Genomic DNA, 21,927 nt, shown 5'->3' with positions numbered 1-21,927 from the left:
ATCCACGGGTTAGGGGGCGCAAATCCACGGGTTAGGGGGCGCAAATTACTTGCCTTGCCCCGGGTGCTGACAACCCACGCTACGCCACTGATCACAATCCCCACCGAGTGTTTTTGCCTGGCTAGAAGGTGCCCTTGAACTCTGATAATGCCTGCTTGGATGGCGGATAAGAGAGCATGAAGCTGACAGAACAAAGGCTCCTGCCATTTTTGCCTCTGGCTCCACTCACCACTGCATGCAGCTCTCCAAAGATTTCCCAGATGGGAATGTGACCCTCTGCGTGAAAAGGGTTATACAGAATAGTTAGGTTCAGATACAGTATGTCAACTGATGGGAGGAGAAGCAGGAGAGAGCTATTGCTGTGCTTGTCCTTCTTCAGGCTTCTTAAATGCAACTGGTTTGCTGCTACATAAAACAGGACACTGCCCTATGTGGACCTTTGGAAAGATCCATCAGATATTTTTTTATGTTTCATTAAGTCCCCTGGGGTTTACTTCTGAGTAAAACAAGCACAGGGCTGTTATGACTTATGCTGCTTCAGCAAAGGATAACCATTTGCAGCAGAATCCATGTCAAAAAGATGTACGTTTTCAGGAAAAAACATCTGTGGCTCCCTAGATGTTGCTCGTGAAAAACTCCCATCGGCTAGGCTGGCTGGGGGGTGAGGGGAAAGGTAGTCTTTCCTGCAGGGTTCAAAGCTCACGCCCACTCCCATCCTCATCCCACTGACTGGACTAGATAGGCACCCATCATCATCTGGGGGGGCACACCTTCCCTGCACCGATTTTTGCCATTAGCAGCTGTTACTCAGAAGCAAGTCCCACCGAGTTCAGCGGAGTTTGCTCCAGGGAAAATAGGCTGCGTGGGTGCCGAGTCTGGCGCATAGCTTTAAAGGGAAGTTGCAAACTTAAACGTCCTTCCCTTTTCGGATGCGTCTCCGATCGTGCAAGAGAAGCATTTACCAGAAAATGCAGCCCAACTGCTGCGAAAGTTTTTTTGTTTTTGCTTTTTTTAAGGAAAAGAGAGAGAGAGAAACCAGCTAAATAACGGCCCCGGCGCCTCAGATAGGGCCCCGGCTGGTGCCATGTGGAAGGGATTGATAATGACGCCGCGCGCAGCCTCTTGTGTCTCTGCAAGCGCCTGTCCCGAGGAAACCCGGCTCGCGAGGCAAAGAGGCTCCTTCTTCTCGGGCTGGAGGCGCCTCGACGCGCGGGGACTCCCCACAGCAAAGGGGAACTCCTTCGCCACCCAGCCCAGCACCTCCCTCCCTCGCATTCGTTTTCCTCGCTTCTCAAAAACTCTGCGCGAGGAAAAGGGGACGCGACGGTTCCCCCATGGGCTTGGTTGTCCTGCCCATCCCGCCCCCACGGTATTCATCCTGCAGCCAGTTCCTTCCACTTTCCACAGGCTCCGATCTCCACGTCTCGCCTTCAACCTCCCCACATCTGTTTCTCGTTGAGATCCCTCCAACTTCTCCACCCGCCTTGTTGCGGTGTCGTCCCCCCCCCCGGCGTTCTCCGCCCCCGTCCTTTCCATCCTTTCTCTCTCTCCCCCCTCCTCCCTCCTGCACCATGCGCAGCCACAAATCAGGAGTTTGCAAGGCCAGGGGGTGGGCACCGCCTCCCTCCTCCTCCTCCCCCCCCCCGTCGTGGCTTTTCTCCCCTATTAATCATCCCCTCCCTCCCCTTGAGCAGGAAGAGCCTTTGCTTCTGCTTTTCTTGCTTTTGCAATCAGAGATGGGCCGGGATTGTGGGGGACCAGCCCCTCCCCGCCCGTCCCGGGGGACCCCGTCGGGCAGCGGTTGGCCGCCGCGCGGGGCGGGGCTTGGCTTTTGTTGGACGGGGCGGGAGGGCGTGACTGGCGTATAAGAGGCGCGCGGATCCCGCTCGGCCGCTCTCCCGCGCCTCTTCCTCCCGCTGCTCGACGGCGCTGCTCTCTCGCGCTCTCTCCCCGGGATTGCCCACCTTCCTCTTCTGGGATTACAACCATGAGTACCACCAGCAGCAGCCGGAGTTCCTACCGCCGCATGTTCGGCGGGGCGGGCGGGCGGCCCAGCTCTTCGAGCAGCAGCCGCTACGTGACGTCGTCGAGCCGCTACTCGCTGGGCAGCGCCCGGCCCAGCAGCGTCCGCCTGGTGTCGTCGGCGCCCGGCGGCGGCGGGCTCTACGCCTCCAAGGCCGTCCGCCTGCGGAGCAGCCTGCCGCCGATGCGGATGCTGGGCGTCGATGGCGGCGTGGACTTCTCTCTGGCCGACGCCATCAACACGGAGTTCAAGGCCAACCGCACCAACGAGAAAGCCGAGCTGCAGGAGCTCAACGACCGCTTCGCCAACTACATCGACAAAGTGCGCTTCCTCGAGCAGCAGAACAAGATCCTGCTGGCCGAGCTCGAGCAGCTCAAGGGCAAAGGCACTTCCCGCCTGGGCGACCTCTACGAGGAGGAGATGCGCGAGCTGCGCCGGCAGGTGGACCAGCTCACCAATGACAAGGCCCGCGTGGAGGTGGACCGCGACAACTTGGCCGAAGACATCATGCGCCTGCGGGAAAAGTAAGGCGCGGGTCCCCTGGACGGGGCAGGGCGGGGGGGGGGTCCGGGCCATCTGGGGCTGGGCTGCTTGAGTAAACTACATTGGCCCCAATGGGACTTGGGGTTGAGTAGCAGCTTGCCCTGCCAGACTTCCTGCTCTTCTAGTAGTGGTTCCGTCTGTGATGGCGCGCGCGCATCCTTTGCAAACAAAGGAAATGTGCGTCTCGTTTCAAAATGCCTGCAAATTTGTGCGAGATTGATTGATTGATTGGATGGTTCACACTTTCTCGTTCAGGTTACAGCCCTCGTTCTGCCTGTCTCCATCCATCCCTCTCCCCTTAGGAATGAAGTTGTCGCACCAGCGCTAAGCAAATATAAAAGTCTGAGCGTTCATTCATTCCTTTGATTCAGAAAGCTTGTGAATTCAGTCACGTGGGCTGATTCAGAATGATCACATTCACTTTGTGAATCGCATGAAGGACTCGTCATGTGAAAAAGTTCAGAAAACTTTTCCACAGCTGAGCCTGCGCTGGCTGGAGGCACTGAAGAGGCAGCTGGGCAAGCGCCTTTGTCCTAAGAATCTGCAGTGTGGTGGGTCCCCTTATTCACACTCTGCAGCACAAAGAACAAGGGATGAAGTTCCATTCTTGTTTTACTCTGATGCTCTAGCAGGGCGATTCCATTAAAGGGGAATTACTTGCAAATAAACATTGAGAGGTGTGGTTTACTCCCATGTAAGTGCGCATAGAATTGGGCTGCTAGCCCCACCCAGTTCAATAGACTGGCTTCAATTTGAATTTTTTGCTAGAAGCAGGGCCCATTGCACTGGGTGGGAATTTCTTCTGAGTAAACTTGTAGAGGATTGTGGTGTTAGCCTGCAGTTCCTCACAGACTTATTTCTGTGTAAAGTTGCATAGATTGGATTGCACTATTACTCTGCCCATTGTTGAATCAGTTTATGCTGGTACTTTCCAAAGTTGCATAGTTGCAAGTGCCTGGTAATTTGCCACGTTGGTATTAGAATTATAAGGTCTAGATCAGGGCTAAGTTTGAAATTATGGTTTGGGGAGCTGCTGCAAACCTCCAGTTTTAACAAAATGTGTTAGGCAAACAATCCACAATTGTAGGTCAGCTCTCCCTCCCACTCAGCTAGTTTAATAAGTGGGGTAGCCTCCCCCCTCTTCCCCCTTTTTTTGCTGGTCTTATGTTTATTGTTGGATTTAACGCTGCTGTTTCTGCAAGAGTTCTGCTCCAAGTCTGGTCACACTGTAATGAAAACAGAGCCACACAAATGAAGGCATGGGGTGCTTTTGTGTGGAAGACCTCCCCCTCCCACACTCTTCCCCCTTTTGCTTCTCTTTCCCTCATGGGTGTGGCTGACTGTCCATCAAATCTGAACTTCACTTGGTCAGCTTTTTTCATTTCTTTGAATGGGCCCTTTAATTTTTCCAGACTTCAAGATGAGATGCTTCAGAGGGAAGAAGCTGAGAACAACCTGCAATCTTTCAGACAGGTTTGTAATTTCATACATTCCCCCCCCCCCCCTTTGAAAGTTTTTAAGTGTTTGTTAAATTCTAGTGCTTAAACGCTTACAAGTAAGAAGCGGAACAGAAAGCCACCTGGTGGTTGAAAATGGATAATGGGAGTGTTCTGGTTCTTCGGTACAAATTCATTTCCACCTAATTTGCCTTGGTAGTTCTTTCATTTCCATTGTTTTTACTCATACGAAACAGTATTTACGCATTTTTGAGCAGTATTGAAATGTTAAGATCATAAGAGCCCAGCTCAATCAAACCCAAAGGTCAATCTAGACCAGCTTTCTGCTTTTGCACAGTGGCTTTCCTCTGGTAAGCTGGCTACCTTGGTGGCTCCCCAGCAACTTAGTCTGATGCACACCGCCTCTGTTCCTGGAGTTTTCATCTAGCCATGATGACTAGTAGCTATGAAGATCTATACGGGGGTAGCCACCATGATGATGTTGACCTAAACCAATTTCCCCCAACCATTGGCCATGTTGGCTGGGACTGATGAGAGTTGTAGTCTGACAACATCTAGATGGAACCAATATTGGCTAACCTTGATCTAGACACATTGTCATATAACAGCATTGTTGCATTCAGATGCTGAAGATGAAAGGATAGCATATTGCCAAAGGCCAAGTAGTAAGTTTGTGGCGGAGAAACTTTATAACAAAACTTGCTGGTCATGCTTTCAGGCACTATGTTAACACCAGCTGTGTCCAGCTTTTTGAGCTGTGCTTGGATTTAGCAGAGGCACTTACAAGCACATAGCGCTCTTGCAGGGGCCAAGAATTGTTTCTGTTTTATCAATGTCTAGCCTGTTACCCAGAGAAGCTCTGTGGAATCGGTTTTTCAGATTGGTAAGGGTGAAAGGGAGCAAAGGGAGCCATCTGTTCGCTTGGCTGAAAGGTATTAATGGTTTCTATGGGATTCACTATGGAATGCCGATGCAGGCATTAACAGCGACTGTGGTGGCAGCAGATTGAAATAATAGGAGCCTTTGTGTTCTGGGGGTGCTTATGGCAGGCTGCATTCTTGCTGGATGTGTAATGATGCAAGCATATTTAGAAACCCATAATTTAAAGCATTGGCCACTTCAGCTGGTCCAGTCTCTAACTGATTATTGAACAAGATTGTTCACTAATTATATTGCTGACATGAAGACCGACCTAAAATCAACAAGGATGTTAATTTAGGACTGCATAATAATTAATGCTTCAGACATTCCTTCCCGTCCCACTAGACTGGTTCACTGGACATTTGAAGTAAATAACATTTGGAGCCTTTCAAACCTTAGCCATTTTGCTTTGAAAAATGAAGCTTTTCTACCTTAAGTTCTCTGTGTGCTAATTTTAAATACAATAACTAATTTTCAAACCTCTATTTCAAATAAGAATGTGAGATGGAAACGGATCCTTTTAAGTAAAGCCATCTCCATAAGACAGTGAGAGTCTGAGTTTGGGCAAAATTCATGAAATAAGTTGCATTTTTCAATTAACTTAAAATAAAAATGTTTGCAGCTTTGCTGACCATATCCCCCCCTTTTTTTTGAGCCAGATTCTCAGTTTGTGGAAGAAACATCTTTATTTTTTTTTTTATAAATATTTATTAAAGTTTTTAAATATAAATGCACAAATAATAAACAGTCTTACTTCTATCACAAACATAATTTCATCACTTCTTTGGGCTCCCTCACGTCTCCCGCTCCCATTTACATCGTTAAAAGTTTTTTCCAAACAAATTATCAACTTGTTTACAATCTCATGTCCACTCATTCAAATATAATCTAGCACTTCTTCCAAAAAATTTTTTATTTTTTCTTTAGTCTCACTTATCATCAAATTTCAAATCTAATTTAGTGGTGGCCAGTTTTTTATAATCTAGCATCCTTCTTAGGATTCAACCAAGTTACAATGTTTTTGTAGATACTTCTTGAATTTCTCCCAGTCTTCCTCCTGTGGAAGAAACATCTTTAGCCCATACTCCTATACACAACCTTGTAGTAAGCCCATTGAATCCTGTGGGAATTACTTTAGAGTTGAAGTAGGATAGCGCATTTGGTTTGAGACTTTCAAGTAAAAGAAGAGGAAGGTGAAATTTGAGATAGCTGGGTGCACAAGCATGAATGAGACATGTGGACTGCAGAGTTGTCTTCTACAGGTACTGGTGTGAGCCCCCAGAGTAACCCTAAACTGAGTCTTGGTAGTCTCTTTGGATATGTCTAGTACTGCAGTAGCTCAGAGCTCCTTTGTGCTTGGCCTGATAGTTCTATTTGCATGGTTGTCTTCCTCTGAGTGTGGGGAATCCTAGAAGGGTGACTTATGGGATAACATAGCATATTGCTAGGACCACATCTGTCTTGTGGGTATTCTCCAAGACTTCCACTCAGGAAGAAAAAAGATTACCAAATACTGAATCTTCCTGACTCATTCCCCTTGCTTTGCTGGGGCTCTTGATCTATCCTACACGAGCCACGTGACTAGGGGAGCTATAAATAAAGGAAACAATGCACAATGGTGTTGTGTCCTCTTTCCTCATGTGTTTGCAATGTTGATTGAGGATTATTTAGCCCAGACCCATAATGCAGATGCAACATTTAGGAGCTTATTCTGTTTTTACTTTTATCTCTGCCATACTGTAAACCTAAAGCACACTGGCGATGTTCCAGCGTTCTTGAGCACATGGAAGAATATGATAAGAGATGGTCATGCACAGATGATGTAATGAAGTGAACCTTTGGGTACAATATCTGATCTGGTAAAACACCATGTAGGAAGCTGCATGCATTTTGCTGGCGAGATGCTACATGTGGTACAATACCACTGTATAGCTTAGGCATTTGAAAGAGAAAAAGCAGGATCTTGGAACAAAACTACCATATTTTTCACTCTATAAGACGCAGCAGACCACAAGACGCACCTAGTTTGGAGGAGGAAAACAAGAAAAAAATATTCTGAATCTCAGGAGCTAGAACAGCAAGACGGATTGCTGCGCAGTGAAAGCAGCAATCCCTCTTGCCGTTCTGGCTTCTGTGATAGCTGCGCAGCCTGCATTCACTCCATAAGACACACGCGCATTTCCCCTTACTTTTTAGGAGGGGAAAAGTGACTCTTATAGAGCAAAAAATACGGTACTTAGGGTGGTGAAATCATTAAAATCCTTAACATTAGGCTAGGCATTCGCTTTTGGAAGCCCCTAGGCTGATTCCCCACTTCCACCTTCCTAGCTATCTCCCAGTATGCTTAGGACACCTTGTGGGAAGGAAGAGAGAAACCAGTGTTGTAGAGAGGTAGAATGAAATATACTTTGCTCACGCATTTAGGGGGCATTTGACTTGGGTCATAGCTTGTCCTAGACAGAAGGGTCCTAGGTTGCTGTCAATTGATAAGCTCTCTGGCAGCAGGCCTAAAACAACTCTGCTGGAGTTCACTGGGCTAGCTTGACTTGATATAAGAGCTTCACATACTCAGGCTGGTCTGCCTGTAAAAATTGCTTCCTCATTTTACTGTGCATGATTGACAGATGGAGGCCATGGAAGAACCAGCACACACATCCAAATAGCCTAACTGCCACAACTCTTTGCAGCAGTGAAGTTGCCAGATACCTTTACAAGTTTAATCTACTATGGATCCCAAATTTGATTGTGACCACCCAAATATAGGGGTTTAAGGCTGTGAAGTGTGTGTGTGGTGTCAAGTTTCCCTCCCCATAATTTGGCTCAGAATGAAATAGCATCTCACAATGGGTGTGTTCAGCAAACTGTCTTTGAAGTCTGTAAAGTGAGACTTGAAAGAGATGAGGGTGTCCTGCTGGAAAGAGCTTAGGAAGGATAAGCTTCGTTCCCCTAGGTTGTAACATGGGGAAGGAAAATGCTAAATCCCTGATGCTTGAGGGTGGGGGGCAAAGCTTGTATTCCTCTAGTATTCCATAAATGTCTCAGGGCATTCCTCTAAAATGGGTGAGGAACCAATGGCCTCTCCAGCTGTTGTAGGATTCCTCAACTCCCATCAGCCCCAGCCAGCATAGCCAGTGTTCAGGCAATGATGGGAGTCGTGGTCTTGCAACCTCTGAAGCATCCAGGGGCGACCCACCCCAGCCATTGTCTTCAGGCATAAAACCTCAACTCTCCATTACTCAGCAACGCTTTGTTCCTAACCAGCATCTCTTGGCTAGTGACCTGCTTCAACATAATGCATCTCTATATGTATATTTATACAGTTGAGTTCTTAGCCTTCTGCACATGTTAACTTGAGTAAGTAAAGCAGAGTTACATAGAGCGGGACTCTGCTTTTACCTTTCCCTCTCCCCAAATTGTGTCACCTCCCCCAACAATGGCATGCTCCACATGTAGAAAAAAGCCCAGTGTGCAAGGAGCTCCATGCAGTGTGCCAGGCATGTGCTCCAGCTTGCAGCTGCACATGCGTTCTTCTACAGGCAGAGTGAACCATGTGGTTGTTGAAGGTGCAACACCAGAGCTAAAACTGGCTCTTCTCTGCAGTCTACATGAACATGCCCTCTAAGTTTCCTTCATAGTTCTTTGTTTTCTCCATAATTGTGTTCCACTGAGAGCCAGCACCTGTTGCTTATTGGACTCAAAGGAACTCCTTCCCCAATACTTCAAACCCAGACTGTCATCTCAAATCAAGCTGCAAGAGTGCACTCTGGTTACGCTTCCATGTGGATTTTTTATTTATTTATTTATTTATTTATTTATTTATTTATTAGTGCTAGCCACAACTGGTCTAATACTTTTGCTGCCTGAGCTTGTGTTGCTTTCCCAGACTCTCAAATAAAAATCTGCAATAACCCTGGCCAGCGAAGTGACTTTAGCATGGGGGTAGCCAATGTGGTACTCTTCAGATGGTACTGCACTGACAATTGGGCTGGTGGGAGTTGGGAGTAAAGCAACATCTGGAAGGGAGCACATTGACTACTCCTGCTTTAGCACCTGAGACTGAAAATCGCATAAGAACATCTCCCCCTTTTAACAGTAAAATAAATAACAGTTTGCTTGACCACTTACGACACTCCAGAAACATCTTCCGGCAATGGTAGTCTTTCACTCTTTGCCTAAAGGTGTTGTTTTTCAAAGTTTGAGGGGAGAGTGGGCCACAAACACTAGCCTGGTGCATCTGGAGCAATCTGCATTAGCTTTTAATGGACTGAGCGTGTTCATTTTTCAGCTATACTTGCAACAGGTGCCTTGAGAGGAGGATATGAATTCTTGCCATGGGCTCACACTTGTCTGGGATAAGCAGTGAGCTTTCAGGCATGAAATCTGACTTCTGAAATGGCATTGCTCAGTTCCTGTGTGAAATAACTGGCAGCTTTGCACAGTTGCAGAGAAAACAAAAGTAGATTCTGAGATGAGCTCTAATCTCTTTTGCTTACTGCCAAGTACACACAACAAAACATTATCTGCTTTTCTGTTGTGGCTGAGCCCTACTGTATTTTGCCGTCCTTCTCCAGCCCAACTAATCCTTTGCCTGGAGTCTTAAATGACACCAACTATCTCTTTTGTGTAACAAACCTGCTGTCCTAAATGGAATGGAATGATAAAGTTCATGGGCATTCATTAGTAGCTTGTTTCAGGTGCATTAATATTTCAAATACAGTAACTTTTCTGACATAATATCCTAAAGTTCCTAAAGTACTTGTATGCCTTTGATCCTGTTGCAATGAATTTAGTGTGTAAATAGGTTACTTTAACCACACAAAAACTTGCCACACCATTCATTTTATCTTGGACTGCATACAACTTCTATCTAAACTAAACTTTTTTTTCCTGGTGGTCAAATGTGTTTAGTCTAAGTTGACATCACCTAGATACAGTGATGCTGGCTTTCCAGAAAAAATACTGGAAAATTTCTGCTACTCCATATTGATCTGATTCTGCATGTTTCAAACTGGTATTCATACACCAAACTAAAAGTATGTCATACTAACTTTAAAGTTTTTTCAGTAGCCAAAAATAGTTGAACTGAAATTCTGAATTAGTTAGGGAATTCAATAAAGTGCACTTGCTGTACTTAAAATATTATAATCAAAAATTTTATTGGAAATTACTGATAATGGAATGATCAAGACATGACATGACAATAGTATTTTTTTTAATTAATAAAACAATTGAAGGTGCCAATAAGATTTATACTCCCCCCTCTTTTGACTGAAAGCTGTGCAGCCTTTCTGAAGATAGCTCCCTAGAAAAAGTGATTGCAGTTTCAGATTTGACTAGACTTCGTTGATCCTTAATTAATGTTACAAAACAATGACTTTCTCAAAATGGAAAATTGTATGCAGAAAAAATATGTGGAGAGCTTTGGTCAGATTCTGTGCTGTAGACAATTTTCCATGGAGAAATGTCAAACCTCCACCTCAATTGCTGAAGGAAGGAAGTGAAATCAAGCCGCTCCTTATTTAGACAGTAGTTTGTTCATTGCATTGCAGACATTTTTGCCCCATATTACAACATTCTCCCAGTTAGCTTATGAATGTTTCTGACACCCTTTCCCCCTGTTGTTCCTCCCTCAGGATGTTGACAATGCCTCCTTGAACCGCTTGGATCTTGAACGCAAAGTTGAATCTCTGCAAGAAGAGATTATCTTCTTGAAGAAGCTCCATGATGAGGTAATTTTTGAACTCCCACCAGCTTTTCAATGTGATTTCTTTGGAGGGAAATGAATTGCATTGGTAAAAATGTTCCATGTATGGAATGTCATCTTTTTTCCCCTTGAAGGAAATCCGTGAGCTTCAGGCCCAGATCCAGGAACAACATATCCAGATCGATGTGGATGTTGCCAAACCTGATCTCACTGCTGCCCTGCGCGATGTGCGTCAACAGTACGAAAGTGTTGCTGCTAAGAACCTCCAGGAAGCTGAAGAGTGGTACAAATCCAAAGTAAGCGAATGGCCTGACTATCACCGCCCCCTATACACTATATTTCAATTATAGGATAAAATAAAATAGACTTTAGTTCAGCAGTTGTTCTACATTTTGTCATTTGGATGCAGAGTGCTCATCCTAGTTGTCTGAACATGAGGGTCATGGGACTATTAGGGATCTACAGTAGGTCTTGATACTACAGAAAGCACTGCCTCAAAAAGGCGGTCTACTGTATATTTCTTTAAAAAAATAAAATAAAGCTTGTGTATGTTAGAAGATTTATGTCCCACACTTTCTGTCACAAAAAGGATTCTGAGAGGTGGCTTAATTATTTAATAAAATGAGACCATTAAAAGCAATCTATTAAAAATAAATCATAATTAGTAATGAGAGCATTTCACTCTTGTTTTGAGAGAGGGACACTTACAAGCTACACTCAGCTCAGGCTACGTAAGGTGTACACTCTTCTCCTCTTCCCAACCTCCAGTGCCCCAAAGAACATTAGTTGTTAAGAAACAACTCATAGTCTCCAAGTCTCATAGTCTCCAAGTAACACAACACACAACTTCGGAAACCGTGCCGGAACTGAATTGGGTGAACACATGAACTTGGCAAGTCTGCAGTTTTAGGTTCTTATCATCAGCATTAGAATTCTTCTTATAATTCTTATTTATTGCCTACCCTTAACCAGCAGGTCCCAGGGTGTGTTACAACAATTTAAAATTCAGAATTAAAAGCAGTTAAGACAGAATACAGTTTCAGGAATAGGGTGGGCCATGAAAACACACACATAATCTCTTTGTTAGAATCACTGATTTTATTTATATTTCGGTTAAAAAAATGTTGCTTGGGTTTAACCTCTTAGAGATTTTGTGTCAAATACGTGTTATATAAATTTTCTTAATTTATATTTTGGATATTTTAAATTTATACATATTTTCAATTTTTAAAATAAGGGTGGTTCCTGGTGTTCCTTGATAAGTGGCACTTAGTAACATGTAAAAGTTGAAAAAAATGTAGGTGCAGCATTGTAAGTTCAATGCTTCTAAGAATATACCATATTTTTCTGTGTATTTTGGGGGACTCCACGAGCTCTACCCGTGTATAAGACGAGCCCCAATTTTAAACCTAATGTTTTCGTTAAAAAAACCCTAGTCTACAGGGAAAAATATGGAATTCCCCATAAAACTAGAATCCTGTGACAGGATTGTGTGTCTCTTTGTACCTTGATGTGTCTTGAAGGGATAGTTGCAGGCCAGTAACATTCTGGTTTGTTTGTTTTTTAAAAGTATTGTGTCCTGTTGCTAAGGAGCATCTGGCAAGCTGCAGATGGGTTTGGTTATGTTGTTAAAAGCAGTTGGAATTCTGTAGGGACTTCTCTGCATGGTAAACAAATGTCTCAGACACATATATTGGGAGGTCACGTTGCAATTGTGAAATGAGCCCGTTAAAAAAGACAGGGTTATAGCATGCAAGTCTTCATGACGCAGAGGCCTAGCCCACCCAAAGTGACTTGTCCTGTAAGGTGTGAATCAGCTGAGGTCTGCTCCTCAATCATGCCCTTTGGTACCAGAGTTTAATTCTCCCAGTCCTTAATATGTGTCTTAGCTAAAAGGTGGGCTCTTGAAAAAGTTCATCTAGTTAACCTTGGTGTGGTTGTTAGTTTGCAGATCTGTCTGAAGCAGCCTCCCGGAACAATGATGCCCTGCGCCAGGCCAAACAAGAAGCAAATGAGTACCGCAGGCAAATTCAGAGTCTCACCTGTGAAGTGGATGCACTTAAAGGAACTGTAAGTGAAAGATGACGCTTGGAGGGGAAGGTTTTGGCAGGTGGTGTGGTTTTTTAAGAAGAAAAGTAGGTTTAGGTCTGCATTTCTCAGCCATTCTTTCGGAATAGCGCAACTTAAATATTACATGTTTGCAAAAGAGACCTTTCAAACAATAAAGTTGGCATATGCCCTAACAACAACAACAACAACAGCAATTTATTATTTATACTCTGCACATCTGGCTGGGCTTCTTGACGTGAAAATAAGCCTGTGGTTCACCTCTGTCTCTGATCTCAAGCTGGTGATAAAACTAGGGCCAAGATCTCAGGCTACCCTAAAAATTCTTTCAATCGGAGATTCTAGGGATTGAATGTACAGCCTCATTATGCATGTGATCTGCTGCTGAGCTGTTGTCTTTGCAAAATGTTCTGCACTGGTAAAATGAATCTAATCTTACAACTCTTGAGTCCATTCTGCACATTCTTGTAGCAAGTGAAGGAGGCTTCTGTCTTCCTTGTTTACACTTGGGAACATATAAATCTGCCTTAACACTGAGGCAGACAGTTGTATCTCGCTCAGGATTGTCTACACCAGGGCTGGCAGACATGTGGTCTTCCAGATGTTTCTGGATTAAAAAATACGTTTTTACATATGTAAACTTGAATCAACCCTGGGCAGCATTGCTTAATGGCCAGGGATGAATTGAGCCATTGGGTTTTGTTCCGCTTTAATCCTACTGGAGTATAAACTCATTGAAATTAATAGGCGTTATTAACTCGGGTCCACTTGCTTGGATACAACCTATTGATTTCACCATTTTACCCATGAACTGAATGCTATCGCTTGAAGCCTCAGTGTATGCTTTTGTAAAATCTCTCCAGAACGAATCCCTGGAACGCCAGATGCGTGAGATGGAGGAGAACTTTAATCTTGAAGCTGCTAACTACCAAGACAACATTGCCCGACTCCAGGATGAGATCCAAAACATGAAGGAAGAAATGGCTCGCCATCTGCGCGAGTACCAAGACCTGCTGAATGTAAAGATGGCTCTTGATATTGAGATTGCCACTTACAGGAAACTGCTGGAGGGAGAAGAGAGCAGGTACTAGATTCATCCGGTGGACCCTCAGCAGGCATATCTGAAAACAGTCTCAGCCGCCGCATCTAAATATGACTTCTGTTTTCTTTTTTCAGAATCACAATGCCCATTCCAACTTTTGCTTCCCTGAACCTGAGAGGTAAGCAACTGCCATCTATATCTGGTAGCTGGGCGTCCTTGGTGTATTAACCATTTTTATGTAAATAGTACTAACATTGAGTTTAACTCGGCAATAGAAGGTCTCGGTTTTGGCATCTGATGTATGTAAAGGGTCTAGACTTCCCTTGATGCACTCTTGAGTCCTTGTTGCAATGCCCACCTTGTATCAGATGTGTAAACTGGGACTAGAATTGTTGAAGTCTGGGTCTGGGTGGTCCTGCCTTTTGCCAGTGGGTGGGTGTGGATGATCCTGACTTAGGGCTGACTTTGCTGTTTGCTTTTTCAAACATTGTTTTGTTGGTAACCTAAATGGAGAGCTTTCAAAAGGCCTGATATCTCATTGGTTTTCCATAGCAATATTACCCAAGCACTGATCTAAGATCAGCATTGCTGTGGTATCTTTCTAACATGAGTGAGAATTCTCTACAGAGTTCTAACTGTGCTATTCTTATCTACAGAAACAAACCTTGAGTCTATCCCAATAGACACCCACTCCAAGAGAACACTTCTTATCAAGACTGTTGAAACTAGAGATGGACAAGTGAGTGCTACAAACAATTACAGATGTGGGGTTGTATATATACATACATATTTACATTTATGCTGTTAAACGTATCTTCTAGGGGTGTGGAACATACTACTTTAGCATATTGGAATATATTATGGGGGTAACCTTGCCTCTCTTCTGGACTGGCTGTGTGTGTGCACACACAAAGACCGTTGAAATAGTCAACCTTTTATGCCCAGGATGCTTAATGAAAGTCGAGTGTCTACCTCCAAATTTGTGAAGGATCTAGATCCTGCGTTTGCTGTTGTTTCATTGGAACGGTGGGAGGGATAGATACTGGTGACGGGGTATGAAAACTTGCATGTAGACTCAATTCTACAAAGATTCCAGGTTAAGCCTAGAATTCCATCCAAAAGTCATCAACAAGCCTATCTAGCCCTGGTTTCTGAGCCCTTAAGTCAGGCTGCTGTCTCTGTTCAAAACCTCCACAATGTGAATAATTTTTCCATTGACTGCTGTGCTTCAAATGCTGTGTGGTGTAGCAATTCCAAGGACTGCTCTGCATTTGTTGGATGTCTTGGGCAGGTTTAAGCATGTGGTGACAGAAGGCCAGCTGTCTCTAAATTGCTGAGTTGCCTTGCTTTAAACTCCCCCCTCCACACACCCCCTTGGCTCCCAAGTAGATATCTTGAGCAGGTGGTGGGAAGCTGGGAAGACTTTCTGGTGTCCCTCCATATGCTTTGAGGTATCAGAGGGGAGGACGAGGGGAGGTGGGCGCAGTGTTGCACCTGCCTGTTGAGTTGCACCTTCCCTTTGCTGCCTATACAATCTGTGGACCATGTGGCAAGCCAGATAGTGGTGTTTGTGCAAGATTCCTAGTCACTAGCTTCAAGCGGAAAATATTTCAAGCAGCAGTTAGGCTGCTGCTGCATCGTGAGTGCTTGGAGTGTAAGGCCTCTCCCTCCTCAGGCCAACTCCATCTGGCCTAGGGGGCGGGGCCCAGGCTCACCTTCGCCACGGCTTTAAGAGGCCTCATTGAGGCCGGGGACATTGCTGCTGCTGCATCGTGAGTGCTTGGAGTGTAAGGCCTCTCCCTCCTCAGGCTAACTCCATCTGGCCTAGGGGGCGGGGCCCAGGCTCACCTTCGCCACGGCTTTAAGAGGCCTCACTGAGGCCAGGGACATTGCTGCTGCTGCATCGTGAGTGCTTGGAGTGTAAGGCCTCTCCCTCCTCAGGCCAACTCCATCTGGCCTAGGGGGCGGGGCCCAGGCTCACCTTCGCCACGGCTTTAAGAGGCCTCATTGAGGCCGGGGACATTGCTGCTGCTGCATCGTGAGTGCTTGGAGTGTAAGGCCTCTCCCTCCTCAGGCCAACTCCATCTGGCCTAGGGGGCGGGGCCCAGGCTCACCTTCGCCACGGCTTTAAGAGGCCTCATTGAGGCCGGGGACATTGCTGCTGCTGCATCGTGAGTGCTTGGAGTGTAAGGCCTCTCCCTCCTCAGGCTAACTCCATCTGGCCTAGGGGGCGGGGCCCAGGCTCACCTTCGCCACGGCTTTAAGAGGCCTCATTGAGGCCAGGGACATTGCTGCTGCTGCATCGTGAGTGCTTGGAGTGTAAGGCCTCTCCCTCTCCCTCCTTAGGCCAACTCCATCTGGCCTAGGGGGCGGGGCCCAGGCTCACCTTCGCCACGGCTGTAAGAGGCCTCATTGAGGCCGGGGACATTGCTGCTGCTGCATCGTGAGTGCTTGGAGTGTAAGGCCTCTCCCTCCTCAGGCCAACTCCATCTGGCCTAGGGGGCGGGGCCCAGGCTCACCTTCGCCACGGCTTTAAGAGGCCTCACTGAGGCCAGGGACATTGCTGCTGCTGCTTCGTGAGTGCTTGGAGTGTAAGGCCTCTCCCTCCTCAGGCTAACTCCATCTGGCCTAGGGGGCGGGGCCCAGGCTCACCTCCCTGATAGTTTTAAGGACGGTGCTGCTGCAGCAAATGCTAAAGATGTTTTATATATTTTAATGTGTTTTAAACGTGTTTTTATTGCTTATTTTGTTGTACCACCATGAATGGTGGTTTTTATCTATGTATTCTTGTTTTGTTCTATCTTGTTCTGTTTTGGGGTGGGATATTGAGTGGGGTGGGGATTGGTTTTTGTTTGGGCACAATTGTTTTTGGTTGTTTTGTTTTTCTATTTTGTAAATGGAGGTTACTATGAGGCTTGGGATTGCTACCGTGGAGGGGCGAGGGAGGTATGGCGGTGGGGGCAGATGTTATAAGCGAAGGGGATCGAGATACGGATATGCTCGTACCCCTTCCAATCTGCGCCCCATCCCGAGAGACGAGGGTAGGGTGAGCAAGGATTACTCACCTCCTTCACTGGTGTTGTGCAATGCCAGGTCTATAGGCAACAAAACCGCCACCCTGCGAGATTTCTTTACCTCGCAGGGGGTCGACCTGGCTTGTGTGACGGAGACCTGGGTGCGCGAAGGGGTAACTGTTACCTTACGAGAGATGGCGCCCCCGGGTTTCTCTGTCCTCCACCAGTCACGGACTGTGGGCCGGGGGGGAGGGGTGGCATTATTAATCCGGGAAGATTGTTCTTTCAGGGCTCTACCATCGCCATCGATCCCCGGCATTGAATGTGTTGGCCTAGTGTGGGGCTCCGAGGAGAGCTTGGCTGTCTGGCTGGTGTACCGGCCACCTAGCGCACCAGCAGCCACCCTGTCAGGCCTGCTGGAGGTGGTGGCCGGCTGGGCCTTGGAGTTCCCTAACCTATTGGTATTGGGAGACTTCAACTTCCATGCTGATGCCGCTCCTTCCTCACAGGCTCTGGACCTAGTGTCTTCCATGGCGACACTAGGGCTCTCCCAGTTTGTTTCGGGCCCCACAAATCAAGCAGGCCACACGCTGGATTTGATCTTTGGTGCCGGTATAGATGTGATCATGTCTCCTTCGATGAAGGTGCCATGGTCTGATCACTACGCTCTGAAAGCCAGGATTAACTTTCCACCCCCACCCTGCTTAGGTGGCGAGCCGATTTGGGCTCGCCCGCAGAGGCTGATGGACCCTGATAGATTCCGTCAAGCCTTGCGGGACCTTGCTCTCCCTGGCGACTCATTGACTGAGCTTGTTGAGGGCTGGAATACCCAGCTCCTGGCAGCCATCGATGAGATCGCACCTAAGCGCCCTCTGCGACCCCGCAGAAACCGGGCTCCCTGGTTTACCGAGGAGCTTCGGAAAATGAAGCGGGACCTCAGACGGCTAGAGCGAGTATGGCGGGGTGCCCGTGACGGAGCCTCAAGAACATCTTATAGGGCTTTTATGAAAACCTATGAGATGGCTGTGAAGGCCGCTAAGAAGTCTTACTTCTCGGCCTCCATTGCATCCGCTAGCTCTCGCCCGGCGCAATTATTTAGTATAATTCGGTCTTTAACGTCCCTTGAAGGACAGCCAAATTTAAATAACAATCTGACACACAGCTGTGAGGCATTTGCGAGCTTTTTTGCGGAGAAGGTCCTGTTGCTCCGCCATGACCTCCCTGCCAATTTGGATACAATAAAGGAACTGGAGGCCCCTCGACTGTCCTCGGGTCCAGTATTGGACCATTTTGACCGGATATCTCCAGCCGATGTGGACAGACTCCTCCAAGCTGGAAAGCCCACCACCTGTCCTCTTGACCCGTGCCCGTCATGGCTGATTAGAGCGTGTCCAGACGAGGTGCGGGCCCCCCTGGGGGATATCATCAATTTGTCCCTTGGCACCGGGATATTCCCAGGGGAACTGAAGGAGGCAGTGGTGCGTCCGCTCTTAAAGAAAACATCATTAGATCCCTTAGATCTATCCAATTACCGCCCAGTCTCGAATCTTCCATTCCTGGGTAAGGTGATTGAGAGAGCGGTTGCTGAACAGCTTGGTAGGTTTCTGGATGAAACATCTGCTCTGGATCCATTCCAGTCCGGCTTCCGTGCTGGTCATGGGACCGAGACGGCTCTGGTCGCCCTAACAGATGATCTCCGTAGGCAGCTGGATCGAGGCGGGTCGGGGCTGCTGATTCTTCTAGATCTGTCAGCAGCCTTCGACATGGTCGATCATGAACTCCTGGACCACCGCCTTGCCGACGTGGGGATCCAGGGCACAGTCCTTCAATGGCTGCGCTCGTTTCTCTCTGGTCGGGGACAGAGGGTGGCGCTCGGGGGGGAATTATCATCGCGCCACTCCTTGGTGTGTGGAGTGCCTCAGGGTGCGATTCTCTCCCCGATGCTTTTTAACATCTTTATGCGCCCCCTCGCCCAGCTTGTCCGGAGTTTTGGGCTGGGTTGCCATCAGTATGCTGATGACACCCAACTCTATCTGTTGATGGATGGCCATCCTGACTCGGCCCCCGATACACTGGCGAGATGTCTGGAAGCTGTGGCTGGATGGTTACGTGGGAGCCGGTTGAAGTTAAATCCTTCGAAGACAGAGGTCCTCTGGCTGGGGCGGGATGATATGGGATTGAGGGGGCAACTCCCATCTCTTGCGGGGGTGCAATTAGTGCCAGCACCGTCCGTTAAGAGTTTGGGTGTAATCTTCGATACCTCCCTCTCTATGGAGGCGCAGATTACAGCTATAACAAAGGCGGCATTTTTTCATCTCCGCCAAGCTAAGCAGTTGGCCCCTTATCTCTCTCGCCCTGACCTAGCCACTGTGATCCATGCGATGGTCACCTCCAGACTGGATTATTGTAACTCGCTCTACGTGGGGCTGCCCTTAAGACTGACCCAGAAACTCCAGCGGGTGCAGAATGCCGCGGCGAGACTCCTTATGGGGTCTTCGCTGCGAGATCACATTCAACCGGTACTACACCAGCTGCACTGGCTCCCGGTGGAGTACAGGATCAGGTTTAAGGTGCTGGTTTTAACCTTTAAAGCCCTATACGGCCTAGGACCCTCGTACCTACGGGACCGCCTCTCCTGGTATGCCCCACAGAGAAACCTACGGTCTGCAAATACTAACATCCTCAAGGTCCCAGGCCTCAGAGAGGTTAGGCTGGCCTCAACTAGAGCCAGGGCCTTCTCGGCTGCGGCTCCAATCTGGTGGAACGCTCTGTCACAAGAGACTAGGGCCCTGCGGGACCTGACATCCTTCCGCAGGGCCTGCAAGACAGAGTTGTTCCACCAGGCCTTTGGTCAGGGCGCAGTCTGACTCCCTCCTCTGGCAACCTGCTTAGAATCTTGCTTAATTAGTTGCCATTAATTTGATTTTAATTGATTTTTATAATGTAATATTTTTATAATGTGTGAATATCTGATTGTTTGATTGTTGATTGCTGTTAGCCGCCCTGAGCCCGGCTTCGGCTGGGGAGGGCGGGATATAAATAAAATTTATTATTTATTATTATTATTATTATTCCCTGTGAAAGCTTTAGGAGCTGAGATCAATTGACAATTAAATACCCTTCTAACGCTTTACGATACTTGTCTTAATAGGTTATCAATGAAACTTCTCACCATGATGAACTGGAGTGAAGAAGAGAACAGCACATCTTCCTTGTGCCGAAATGAACCCTTACCAGCAAAACTAAAAAAAGAGAAACAGCTTTTCAAGTGCCTTTCTGCAGTTTTTTCCAAGAGCGCAAGGTGGTTATGCTAGAAGATATAGGTCTTAGATCATGCAAAACTGACTCTCTTGATGGGTTAGAAGAGCTTTAAAAAAAGGGAGTCTAGTTCAGATAGCACTATCTTGTGCTGCAATACTGTTGTTTTTTTTAAGTTTCTGAATTGAATAAAACTGCTTTTTCAGCACAGTATGATGAGCAACCTCTCACTGCTTCAATAAACATTTGGGAAATTGCTTTCTCATGTCTTCTTAATTTGCAGCAAGTTTTTAGCAACAATCATAGATCTACTTTCATTGTAGCAGCAAGAAATGCTCCCAGGGTTGTTTTTTTAATGGAAAACACGCACGCACACATCTACACCTGTTCTTTGAAACTTGATGTCTGTCAAGATTAGCTCTTACACAGTAATTATACACTACTGAGGGGATAAATATATTTTCCTTGGAGTACAAACACCTGACTATTCCTTTTCCAACACCCTCATTGTGATATTTGTTTTAATATAGGAAAAAGGTGTCTCTCATAGGAAGCTTCTTCATACCACATCAGATCACTGGTCAATTTAGGCTGGTATTGATGGAAAACTTGTGACATTGCTGATATTTTTCAACTCTCATCAGCCCTGGAAACATTTGGAGAGTAGCAGGCTCCCCACCCCTACTCTACACAGACTGGCAGTGACTCTCTAGCATTTGAGACAGCTTGTCTGTCTTAGCACTACAAGGAGAGACATAGGATTGAACCGACCTCTGCAGCCTTTTGCATGCAAACCATCTGCTCTGCAAGTGGACCGTGCCCCCCCTCACTAGTTGCCCCTAGTGACCAAGACACACACTCCCTTCAGATCAGCTTTTATACTGGGCTGAACTGATAGTAAGATATTCCTTCCCCAAAGCTGTGAAGTTCTTTTTTTGCACTCAGCTGAAGTCATTAAAAAAACCCAGACCCTATTGTGCTTCCCATAAGCTGATCTGAGCATCTTCTCTTGCCCTCAACCCTACCTGGCAGCAGTGCCTTTGGAGATGCCTAAGACTTTTGCACCCCTTGCTTTAGATATGCAACAGCAGTGGCCCAATAAACATTTATTATCTATCAGATTTTGGGTGTCTTGCAAGCTACTTTTTCCCACAGGTGCCTAAAATAATGCCATGTCATTCCAGAGCCTGTGAAGGCAAATAGGTCTTGCCATTGCCACTGTTTCTGGTGAACTTTTGGGGAAGGGAAGAGGCATTGGTCAATTTGGTTATAAGCCAGTGCTTGGGGCAGAAGTTTATGAGTTTATGGCCTCACCAATTTTGACATCACTAGCTGCAATAGTAACATGCATGGAATGTGCTTGATGTTACAAACCATCTATTGAATGGTGCCTGTTCCACAATGTGGGTATGGGATGCATATTATTCTCTAGTCTTTTTTAAAATAGACTGCTTTTGTTGTTGCTCAGGTGCACTCATTTAGCCCTCATTGGTATGGGGTGAAAACCAGTAAGGCTCTTTATCTCTTTGCAGCTCCCTGACCTGCCTTCCCATGTCTAGTAAACAGCACAATTTGACTCAGGAACGTGAGAGTGCCACAAATCACCATTTGTCTCATTGACTGGAGTAAACGGAGCACATATGTACATATACGTAGTGCCAGGCTTCCTGTATATCTTGTTATGCGCAGTTTCAAATTGAGCAAACTTTCAGGCAACCATTCATGCCACTTTATGTACTAATTTAACAGGGACACGTGAATGGGTTTATTTTAGGAGCAGCTCGAAGTGATGCATATGGTTCTCCCTGCCTCCTTTTCTCCTCACAACTGCTTTGAGGTTTTTTCCTACCACCAAGAGGTATATAAACTTCATGAATTAAAAAATATCAACTACCCTG

General features: G+C 46.5%; 1 protein-coding gene across 1 annotated transcript; it reads left to right on the top strand.

Moving 5' to 3' along the window:
- The first annotated feature begins 1,894 nt into the window (after nt 1–1,894).
- On the top strand, nt 1,895–20,287 carry VIM (vimentin). Its single transcript, XM_081834047.1, has 9 exons — nt 1,895–2,547; nt 3,979–4,039; nt 10,578–10,673; nt 10,783–10,944; nt 12,593–12,718; nt 13,579–13,799; nt 13,892–13,935; nt 14,414–14,496; nt 19,923–20,287. Exons 1-9 carry the CDS (start codon nt 1,988–1,990, stop codon nt 19,959–19,961), a joined length of 1,392 nt encoding a protein of 463 aa, XP_081690173.1. The 5' UTR covers nt 1,895–1,987; the 3' UTR covers nt 19,962–20,287.
- The last annotated feature ends 1,640 nt before the right edge of the window (nt 20,288–21,927 follow it).

The sequence above is a fragment of the Podarcis erhardii genome, assembly GCF_964252035.2.
Source record: "Podarcis erhardii genome assembly, chromosome: 12".
NCBI lineage: Eukaryota > Metazoa > Chordata > Lepidosauria > Squamata > Lacertidae > Podarcis > Podarcis erhardii.
This window is presented reverse-complemented; position numbering and strand designations above follow the sequence as displayed.